Source organism: Alosa pseudoharengus, unplaced genomic scaffold (assembly GCF_046254945.1).
Source record: "Alosa pseudoharengus isolate Yale_2024_CS ecotype anadromous, Long Island Sound unplaced genomic scaffold, YU_APseudo_1.1 YU_APseudo_1.1_scf_24, whole genome shotgun sequence".
NCBI classification, from domain to species: domain Eukaryota; kingdom Metazoa; phylum Chordata; class Actinopteri; order Clupeiformes; family Clupeidae; genus Alosa; species Alosa pseudoharengus.
The window spans coordinates 24224314-24235984 of NW_027468689.1; the positions used below are offsets into that span (position 1 = coordinate 24224314).

Here is an 11671-nt window from a genome sequence, read left to right on the forward strand (position 1 = left end):
AAATGTAGATAGCTTGACTGTGGCGGTGGTAATGTAGTGGTTAATGAGCTGGGATAGCTAAAGTTATGGATTCAATTCCCAGCTTCCACAGTTGTGCTCTTCAGCAAGGCACTTAACCCCGAGTTGCTCTGGGGACAGTGGCCTTGTAATACCTGTAATATAAATTACATATGTAAGTTGCTTTAGATATAAGTGACTGCTAAATTAACCAGAAATTCAATTTCAGGGAATTACCAGTGCATGAAAAAAATGTGATGTAAAATATATAGTTAAACAGATCATGCAGAGATAGTTACCATGATGTTGCTAGGGTAGACAGGGTGGTTGTTATGCTAAATAATATGGTTGCTATGCTGGTTGCTAGGGTTGTCATGTTGGTTGCTATGGTGGTTGCTAGGTTGATATTTTGGTAGTAGTTGGTAGGTTGCTGCTAAGGTAATGGAGATGGTTGCTATGGTGTTACTAGGGTAGATATGATGGTGGCTATGTTAAGTAAAGCGGTAGCTAAGCTGGTTGCTAGGGAATCATGTTGGTTGCTTTGGTAGTTGCTAGGTTGGCACTATGGCAGTGGTTGCTAGGTTGTTGCTTGGGTAATTAATATGGTTGCTATGGTGTTGCTAGGGTAGATATGGTGGTTGGTACATTTAATAAAGCGGTTGCTATGCTGGTTGCTAGGGTAATCCCGTTGGTTGCTATGGTGGTTGCTAGGTTGTTGCTTGGGTAATTAAGATGGTTGCTAGGTTGTTTCTAGGGTAGATATGGTGATTGATATACTAAATAAAGTGGTAGCTATGCTAGTTGCTAGGGTAATCATGTTGGTTGCTATGGTGGTTGGTAGGTTGACATTATGGTAGTGGTTGCTAGGTTGTTGCTAGGGTAATCATAGTGGTTACTATGCTATTTAAAGTGGTTTCTATGTTGGTTGCTAAGGTAATTATGGTTGCTATGGAGGTTGCTAGGTAGGAATTTCAGTGCCCATGGATGTTGATAGACAGATAGTTTAATGGATATTGATAGGCATATTCAGGAGCATGTCAGGTTAGGCGATCAATGAACCATAAATTCTTGCCGTGTCTTGGTCGGGAGATTGGCCACATTACAAGATCGGTTAAGAGGGCCTTCGTGTAATCGTGTAATCTGAACAGGCCATTAGAGCGGAGCGCTCTAGAATCTTTGGTTGGAATAGGTGCAACTCAGTTTATGACATAATGCCTAATACAAAGTCTATGGGAAAAATAAGCTTGTTTTTCATTAATATCTCAAAAAGTATAATGTTTTATAAAGACATAGCAACCTTGTCCTTTTGGAGACCTATGCTACAAAGTTTGAACGAAGTTTCAGGTCAAGTTGAGCGTATGGAAAAAGCGGTCAGCGGAATAATAATAAGAATCCAAAGAATCTCTCTCCAACTCACTCTCGGCCTTGCTAGCCAAGGCTGGTGCTGCTTGTTAAATGGCTGACTGACTGACTGCCTACTGCTCCCTCCTGCTCTCCTGTCCTGTCTGTGCAGGTGTGGTGAAGAGGCAGGTCAAGACCCTCTTACGGAGAGTTTCCGCGTGACCTCCCAGCTGATGCACCAGCAGGTGGGCTATCCGTTTCCTGAAAATGGTATCCTTGCAATAGCCAAAAAGCGAAACTGACAGACTATACGATGTGAAAGAAATTTTGATGTCTAACGGAATTTAAGTTCAACACTGTATTTCTCACTGGTCCTTCTGATATAAAATTACCTGATATTAAATTAATTGTTTAATAATTATTAGTGTCTTATTAAATATTATGAAGTCTTATTAAATATTAGGATTATAACTATTTTGTTGGTAATATTGTTATTCTAAGTTCTCTTTTTGCACAGTAGCATGAATGACAGTCCTTGTCTGTAAGTCACTGAGTGTAAATGTAAAGGTTTTATTTTTGTCTACAGGCCCAGATGAAGAAGATTACTCAGGCCATTCAGGCTGCGAGCGAGGACAGGAAGTTGCTCCTGAAACACCTGAACGACCTCGAGACCCAGAGAGCATCAATTATCCAGTTGCAGAAGCAAGCTGAGGCCTACCGAAAGGTCAGGGGTCACCAGGAAACACACACTACAGACATCAGCAAAAACACACACACCACAGTCACCAAGAAAACACAAACACCACAGTCACCAAGAAAACACACACACTACAGTCACCAAGAAAACACACACACTATAGTCACCAGGTTAACACACACACACCCCACAGCTGCCTGCAGAGTGGAATGATTTGATGTCATAATTCATCTTGGTAGGCGGCCCAAATGTCTGAGTCTGTCGTAGAGACCTCAGTTCTGCAACCTGGTCAGATGCAGCGAACGGACCTGAAGGCCAAGCTGGTCTCTCCCGCAGCATCTGTAAGTCTTTGACTGATTAGTGTCCCCTTAAGCCACCTGTACTTACTGTGGGGAAAGCCTGTGCCTATCTGATACAGTACAATACTCTTACAGCTGGCCTACACCAGCTACACAATTGAAGCTCTCCAAACAAAGAGAATTGTTGCATAAATCTTTATACCTCATATTATATTATAACCCCACATTTCTGTGGTGACAATGTAGTCCCTTATAATAGAATTGACATATGTAAGTCACTTTGGATAGAAAGTGTCTGCTAAATAAAATATAAATGTAAGTGCATTCATTTCCAGGCTGCTGGCCAGGACACTAAGGTCCTCCACACTGAGGTGCAGGATGCTGAGGACCAGACCTTTGAACATGATCTGAGCCTGAAGGTGGCGATGGGAGAACACCAGGAGATGGCAGACAAGTCCTCATACAACAGCGTTAAGTATGAAGAGATCTCCACAAAGGTATGTGGTGTGCAGAGTGACTATAAGAGCGTGATCAGACAGGGGCTGGTTTGTCACTCGTAAAACTGTGAGATGCACTATGTTTTAATTAAAACATGAATGATGTTGGGCGCTTTTCCGCCTGGAGTTGATTTTTTTTCAATTGCAGGCGAAATAAGCAGCCTGCTAAACGTTTACTGCCCTGAAAACACAACAGAAAATCAAACCAAGTTTTGTTACAGATACATCATAAATCATGTACTGATCATGTACAGATAATGTTACACATCACTAGACCAAGCTTTGGTCATACAAAATACACTGCTACTGAGCTCATGGCATCTAAGTGTATGGAAAAGGTCAGCTCATCCTTTATATCACTGATTGCGTGTTGTTTGTTGTCCTTCTCAGTGTCCGAGGAACGGCGCTCTCTGTACTCCACAGTGTGAGGTGGCTTCTAATGATGCCACAGTGATGCCGGACGACATGGAGGACAGTGACCCTCAGTACAAGGACGACTTTGAGTCCGACGAGGGCGAGATGGATGATGAGGCTGAGACCTGCTCGTCCTTCAGCAGCACTGATGACTGCGCAGAGTTTCTGGTGAGACCCTCTCTGACCTCTGACCTTCCCACAGAGTTATAACCATAGATATATGTAGAAACCGTATGGTCAACACAGGTGACACTTGGCGCAGGCTGGTTCACATACTAGAGGTGACACATATCGGGCTATTCTAAAAAACACTTCTTAGAACCTAACGTTGAAACCTAACGTTCTGTTTGGGCTGATAAGAACCAGCATCAGACTGACCCTTAAATGTATAACCCAAGTATTTTGGGGTGATGAAAAAGATTTCTCCAGGCACTAAAGTCTAAGCACTAAACTAAGAATGTCACATTCCCAGCCTTCACCTGGTCCTTTAAGATCCTGTTAAGTAAAACTCACATTCTCTCTTTCAGTTCACTGACAGTGCCGTGTCTGGTGCGGAGGAGACCCTTGGTCACAACCCGCTGCGGAAGGAGACACCCCGAGGCTCAGTCCTTTCTGACCAGCAGGCGCTGGTCAAGCGTAACCGCGAGGACCAGGCTGGCCCCTCCAAGGTCAGGGCTCAGGACCAAACCTCCTGGAGTGGTAAAGCTGGGCAGGCGTGGTCAAAGTTTCATTCGAAACTCTACAGAATAAGGTACAGTCGCCATTCGTAAGTGTGCAGATTGAGGTACAAACACTAAACACACTAACTCTTCACATCAACTTGATCCTCCAGATCAAAGAGATACCAGTGGAGGAACACCAGTGGCATGACCAAGACCGAGAGGCCTACAATGTGAAGATCAAGTACGGCAAAGTGTTTTTTGACCACTTAATGGACAGCACCCTCACATGCCTGCTTGGCCTTTCAAAAAAGAAAAACAAGACGTCCTAAAGCCCCTCCCATCTCCTGTGCCCACCCCCACCCCATTACTCCCTATTAAATGTCATTGCAAATGTAGTGTTACTTCTTCTTTCAGGAGAGTGGTTGGTTACAGACCAATGTATTTATTTGTTTATTTAAAATAATGGTAACATATGACATTTGAATTGAGTGTTTCTGAGCATGCGCGTGTGTGTGTGCATGAGAGAGAGAAAGAGAGAGATTTGTAATTGTAAGTATTATGTATTTCACATTGTAAGAGATCAAAATACATGTTTATGAATTTTCAACCCAGTTCAAATATATATGATCCGATTCCAGGACATTTTTCGCTCTGTAATGCAATCTGCTTTTTCCTGGATAAGCTCAATTAAACAGAGAGTATTGAAGGCATCACCTTCTTGAATTCATGTTAAAAATGAATTCAAATGAATTGAATGATGTTGCTGCTTTTATTGTGGGGAAACAAGACTGAAGTAGAGGGCTGTAAAATTAGAGAGATGGAAAAAAGCAAAGGTGGAAGGGGGTGAGACTGTGAATAAGTTAAATGAGACTAAAAGATGAAGAGAATGGGTGCAAGTGTGTTTGTGTGTTGGGGGGCGGGGGGGGGGGGTCAGGTCAGACAAAAGCCTCAGAGGTGCTGTGGCACAACTGGCTACTGCATCCATACCACACTGGGGTCCAAGTGTCTATGGGGACCCGGGGTTGAGTCTGACCCGGGTCATTTCCCGATCCCTCCCCATCTCTCTCTCTCCCACTCACTTCCTGTTTCTATCTTCATTGTCCTGTCACAACAAAGGCAAAAAGCCCCAAACGACTAAGTAACGCCAATACTGGAAATGCATACCCTGAAATCCAGAGTTCTTGCGAGAGCACTCTGGCAAAGAGCAATGATGCACGTTACTTTTACCCCAACATTGCGGGGAACCAGCTAAACTGATGAAGACAGCGCTGCAACGTTGCAGGATAGTACACATTGGTCGTAGTGTTATCCGATTGCGTCGAAGTCCGAAATCATTCAGAGTAAACATGGTCTAGTGTTGCGTGCAGTGTTGCGTGCATTGACATTTTTAAATGTATGCTTGTTGCTGCCCCTCGAGTTGGGCCATTACATTGTTCTTTGCCAGACCCTTCATCTTTCTAGATTATCAGGGTCTGGATTTTCCAGGCTAGGCTATTATTAGAGGATTATATCATGCCAGAGAGGTCAGAGATTGGCTGAGGTGATAACATACTGGCACAGAAACATTGGGAAATGTTTTGCATCATGTGATACAAGTAGACTTGTTTAACTGTAGAAGGTTAAGGGGTGTAGAAGGTGTAGAAGGTTAAGGGGTGTAGAAGGTTAAGGGGTGTAGAAGGGTTTAGAAGGTTAAGGGGTGTAGAAGGGTGTAGAAGGTTAAGGGGTGTAGAAGGTTAAGGGGTGTAGAAGGGTTTAGAAGGTTAAGGGGTGTAGAAGGTTAAGGGGTGAAGAAGGTTAAGGGGTGTAAAAGGTTAAGGGGTGTAGAAGGGTGACTGTCAGCGTCCATGTGCTTTGCAGTCGGAATGTGTGAAAAACCCATTCCACCAATCAATTATTTCCAAATGAGGTGATGTGAACGAACGAATTTTCACTGGGAACTTTTTGTTTCCCATGTGCATGAACACACCGTCTGTCCTCTTGCTGAAACAGGAAATGACAGTTGTGCTTATCTTGTTTCACCAGAAATGAAAGTTAAGCTTAATTTTAAGTTTCTTTTCCTGAAGCTGAAATGAGAACAGAGGTGAACACATAGGCTGAAACACTTCATCTTCTTAGAATTCTAAGGTTCTATCTAACATTTTTGCTTAAATTGAGTTATTGACATAGTCTTAGTCTGTCACAACTTCATAAGGTGAAGTGAGGGGTTTATTGAAGTTGTATGCATTTTTGGACATTATATCTAAAGAGGCTTGTTCCACTTATCAATATAATTAGCTCTATGGAATTCTAAAACTATTTGAAGCTCAATATCTCAGAACTACTCAGACTACATCTAGTGATGGCCTCTTCTGTCTTTCACACAGCAATACATACACGCAAGCATGCACGCATACACGCAGACAGACACACAAACACACACACACACACACACACACACACACACACACACACACACACACACACACACACTTGCATAAAAACACCAACTTACATAAACACGCACATGCACAAGTGTGTGCATTTTACTGTTTGTGCCCTAAATAAATCTATTGGGACACACTTCATGTTTAGTTTAGTTTTGTTTAGTGTAGTAGTTTATTTGTCAGGGGCCATGTACAGTTCAAGACCTGTACCAGAGTTAGCTATACAGCTAATTTACATAGTGGTCCCTGGGCAAGGGGGATAAAAGGACGAAATAGACAAATACAGACAATGCGATCAATACAGATAACACAACAAACAACTTATACAACAAGCATTACATAGAGTACAAACCAGCATACAGAAATATATCAGTTCCAGGTTAAGAATTCTGTTTGACAAATGTCAATAGTCTAATAATGTGAATGTTAACAGGGTTGAACATCACAACAGATTTAATTAAATATGTCTCTCACCCACATACTCTCTCTTTCTTTCTCTCTCTCACTCACACATACACACACTTTTACAAAAAAAGCTTATTCCATTTTTGCCAAAACCACATTATTGCATTAATACTCTCCACACAAATACCAAATGACACATCTAGGCAGTGTCCTCCTCTAGAATAAGACTTCTTTGATAGCATACTTTAAAGTTTTTAATTGTGTGTCTAAATAGAGAACTATAATAAGTGTTTCACAAAAATGTATTTTAGAATTGCTCAAGGAATTTTAAGTAGAGAATGTGCAAAATGATTGATGCCAGAATGATAAAAGGTGCTTTGTCTGCCTTAACAATTTCAAATAGCTGTTTCATATTGTAGAATACCAATCAGAGTCCTCCTCGACCCAAGCCCCTCCCTCTGTTTCCCCCTTGTTGAAACTAGGAAGTGGATTAATTTTGAACTCTGTGTCAAAACCTTATGATGCGCACACAGACATAGCATTTGGTTTCAGCCACTGGAAAGTAGCTCACTAGATTGTGTTTTCTTGAATCTGCAGTGATCTTCAAGCACACTTCAAAAGAAAGTCTACCAGTAACTAGACAATGGCATCTAATTCTTTCTCAGTACAGGATTTCTCCTGTCCTGTGTGCCAGGGCATCTTCAGGGATCCCGTTCTCCTCTCCTGTAGTCACAGCTTCTGTAAGCTCTGTCTGCAGATGGTCTGGGACACGGGATCTAGACAATGTCCAATCTGCAGGAAGATATCCTCAAATACTCAGCCTCCTCTGAATCTCCATCTAAGGAACCTGTGTGAGACTTTCTTACAGAAGAGAAGTCAGAGAACTTCAGCAGGATCTGAGGTGCTCTGCAGTCTGCACAGTGAGAAACTCAAGATCTTCTGCCTGGACGATAAACAGCTTGTGTGTCTGGTGTGTCAGACCTCAAAGAAGCATCAAAACCATTATTTCAGTCCCATCAATGAGGCTGCACTAGATATTAAGGTATGGATTTTGACATGATACTGGCAGTTAATTTTAACTACACATAGCTTGCTTTTTAAGGAATTATGAATGTCTCACAGAATTGTCATAGAGTGGAAAAATATTTCCTCCAGAAAAAAAAGAAAGAATGTGCCGTGGGCATACGAGTGTGGCTGGTGAGTGTGACATGTTGTGGTGGGGGTTTTGGGGGCAGGGCGTCAGGGCGCCTGCACAGGGGCGTGTCACTGACGTATTACTGACGTTTGAACACTTCGGTTCCACGCCAGACAGAAGCCGGAGTACAAAACAAACTTGGTGTACACCTTCATTAATGTTGATTTTCTCCCGACTGGAGGGTCATACTGTCACGAGGGTTTGGAGATCATGATACAAGGGTTTGGAGGGTTTGGAGATCATGATACCAAAATGTGCATCCATTGCTCAGAAAAATAAGGCCTCAATGTTAAAAAGGGAGCCCGATCACTGCATAAATGGGGGATAGTGCCCCCCCCCCCCTGTCCGGGGCGTGTACTACTGCTACCCTATTTGCATACATTTCCAGGGACAGGAAATGCCCTCTCAGGAAGTATCTTCGTAATCAACCATCTTTGGTGACATGTTGTGGTGGTAGATGGGGGTTTGGGGGCAGGGGGAGCATGGCCGGATAGGATGTTGGCACTGGACTAGTTTAATAAAATGAGCACACAATTTAGTCAAATTAGTGCACATTTTCTGGATATACTATGGGGCAGTCGTGGCCTACTGGTTAGTGCTTCAGGCTTGTAACTAGAGGGTTGCCGGTTTGATCCTCGACCAGTAGGAACGGCTGAAGTGCCCTTGATCAAGGCACCTAACCCCTCACTGCTACCCGAGTGCTGTTGTAGCAAGGCAGCTCACTGCTCTAGGTTAGAGTGTGTGCTTCACCTCACTGTGTGTTCACTGTGTGCTCTGTGTGTTCAGTAATTCACAGATGGGATAAATGCAGAGACCAAATTCCTTGTATACACAAGTTTACTTGGCCGAGAAACCTGATTTACATTTACATATTTATGTATATATACAATGACAATAATAATCACAATAATTACAATGACACCTGTGGGGTATGATCCCACATATTTCCTAGTACAAAAGTGGTGTGGCCCATTTAAGAACAACTTGGTGCATTAGCCAATAGTGAAGTCTGTGCATGTTTCAGGAGGAACTCAAGATTATGCTGCAGTCCCTCAGACAGAAACTAAAGACTGAAGAAGAAGTGAAACTCAGAAGTGGCCAGGCAGTAAGAAATATTCAGGTGAGAGATGAATATTAGTCATTAACTTCAATTCCATTCAATTTTACAGCAGAAACTGAAAGATGGTTTTATTATGTGTGTTAATCTAGAGCCAGGCTCTAGAAAAAGAGAGGCAGACCCAAGAGCATTTTGCGAGGCTTCGCAAGGGTCTACAAGATGAAGAGGCAGCCAGGATAGCTGCCCTGATGGAGAAAGAGAAGCAGATGATTCGGCCGATGAAGAAGAAGATTAAGAAGATGAGCAGAGAGATCTCATCTCTTTCAGACACAATCGGAGCCATTGAAAAGCAGATGGGAGCTGATGACCTCACATTTCTACAGGTAAGAAGCAGTCTTCTACTTCAGTGACAGTATGGACTGATTTCTCATCCGACAAAGAGAACTGGCGAGCTTTACTGAACTTGTACTGTAGACATGTGCCCAAATAATACAGTATATAAACCTCACATACAATCACAGGCCCAACAGCTTTTTGGTCAAAAAGCGTTTACTAGTGCAGCCAGATAGTTTTTGCCACTTGTAAACCTAATCACCTCCGTTTTATTGAGGGTAAAACAACATTGGTTAACTTTGACAGAGTATTTACTGTAGGCGTGCAGCCAGATGATTGAATCAAGGGTAATGTCCAGGCTTCTGTGAAAAATAGGATTTTATTAGGTAGGAGGCAACAAGTGAGTAGTAGGATGACAATTTACTTAAAGGCTGCACTGAATAGCGGCAAGAAAATGTTTATTTTACTGTCTATGGAGAAAACTGAGCGGCTCTGAAAGCCAGTGGACCTAGAAAAAGATGTAGTAGCCTATTATTGCATCATCACTTAATAACCGAATGGGCATGAAGTGATGCACACCTTTCCATTCACCATTCCATCTGGTGTATTAAGTGATGATGATGATAGAGAGGACAATGTGCATGTTAAACATAATTTGTGAATGAACACAAAGCCAACATTCAGCATTTATCCTTAGGTATGGTTTACTCATTCTGGCTTTAGTTTGCTCATGTTTTGCTGTAACTTACTCCACTGTTCTTTTCTAGAACTACAAGAGCACAGTGGAAAGGTGTTATTCTAGAACCCAGTGCACACTGCAGGAAACACCTGCACCACCTCTACAGCCATGGGCGGATTATGAACTTCAAGGCTACAGGGACCAGATGTAAGGGCCCCCCACTAATTGTTGTATATGTGGGAAGGGGGGGTTGGGGGTCCTCCCCCAGAATTTTTTTCATTTATTTGATGTGATTTCCTGTATTCTGGTGTATTTTGGGGATGGCCAATGCTAAATTCAACCAGATTCATAGCCTATGTATATCCTGATTTGTTGATATTGAGGCAATGATTCCATGCAAAGGCTTGGGCTTCAGGGCCCCCTGACCCCTTGGCCCAAGTTCACCACGTCTGCGGCAGCGCCAGACATTGGAGGTGGAAAGATGTAGTTCAACAAACAAGTTTTAGCAATTAAAGGTGAAAATTATAGCAGCAAATTATAATGCAAGTGTGGCAGCAGTGGTATAAGCAGGATAATGGACTGTACATTGTGGCCGTATTACCACCTTGAACATTAATTATTTTTCTGGTATACCCGAATGCCGTGCTGTCCATAATCTCTAACTTAAACATGTCATCAGTAGGGTATATGATATGGGATTTCTGTCAATATTAAATATGCCAATATTTTCAAACTTATTTTTGGCCTACTATCTCCAAGTAGAATTAACTATTTACTCTTATTGCGATGGCCTACATGTTGCAAATACAGACCTAATTCCTATTTCTATTCTTAATATATACTATATGCACTCAGCGATCATATGACATTTCAAGCCCATAACATTTATTTGACAAAATTATCTGCTAAGAAATGTAAGTATAAAAATGAACATCAACAAATGCAACGTTGTTGCATCGCACACCCCACCTTTAAGAAATCTAGATATTCACTCTTGATACTTTTTTTTATTTTTTTACTTGATTCGTCTATTGTCTATTGGTGTAGATGTAGAATATGCAGTTTGACATAATTATGACATTTTCAAATAAACATCTCACTCTATTTGAACACATATGCTGTCACTCTCTGACTCTGATAATAACACAATTCTACATACTGAGAGAGAATGAGTGTTTCCATGTTTGAATATTGTATCTAATTTCTCTCCTGTTTCTGTCTGATCCACTTTGACTTTTGTTATTCTGAGGATTACATATGTGATAAAATGTCTTTTATTGTGGAGAGTTCACCATTTTAAATGTCATATAAGGGCTACAAGTTTGTGACATGTAAAATCAGTTATGAAAAATTCACACATGCATAAATCAATATCTGATCCGGTGGTATACAGTATGCATTAGCTACGCTCTGTCAAAGCCAGAGTCTAGGAATGCACAGCGGCCTATGTAGCTGGATACTGGATTTCCTCTCTTGACGAAAAACAGGTGGTGAGAATGGGCTCTATCACATCCTCCTCCTTGACCATCAGCACGGGAGCTCCGCAAGGTTGTGTTCTGAGCCCTCTCCTCTACTCCTTGTATACGCATGCATGTAATCGGTTTAATCACAAACAATGACGAAACAGCCTACAGAAACGAAATCAACAACCTTATGAATTGGTGTAAAGGAA

The 11671-nt window shown here is 42.0% G+C and overlaps 1 protein-coding gene across 1 annotated transcript; it reads left to right on the top strand.

The window, feature by feature from the left end:
- Positions 1 to 7250: 7250 nt before the first annotated feature.
- LOC143142016 (E3 ubiquitin-protein ligase TRIM35-like) lies at positions 7251 to 11113 on the top strand. The gene is made up of 4 exons (XM_076302706.1): positions 7251 to 7777; positions 8955 to 9050; positions 9140 to 9370; positions 10088 to 11113. Exons 1-4 carry the CDS (start codon positions 7379 to 7381, stop codon positions 10208 to 10210), a joined length of 849 nt encoding a protein of 282 aa, XP_076158821.1. The 5' UTR covers positions 7251 to 7378; the 3' UTR covers positions 10211 to 11113.
- Positions 11114 to 11671: the final 558 nt, after the last annotated feature.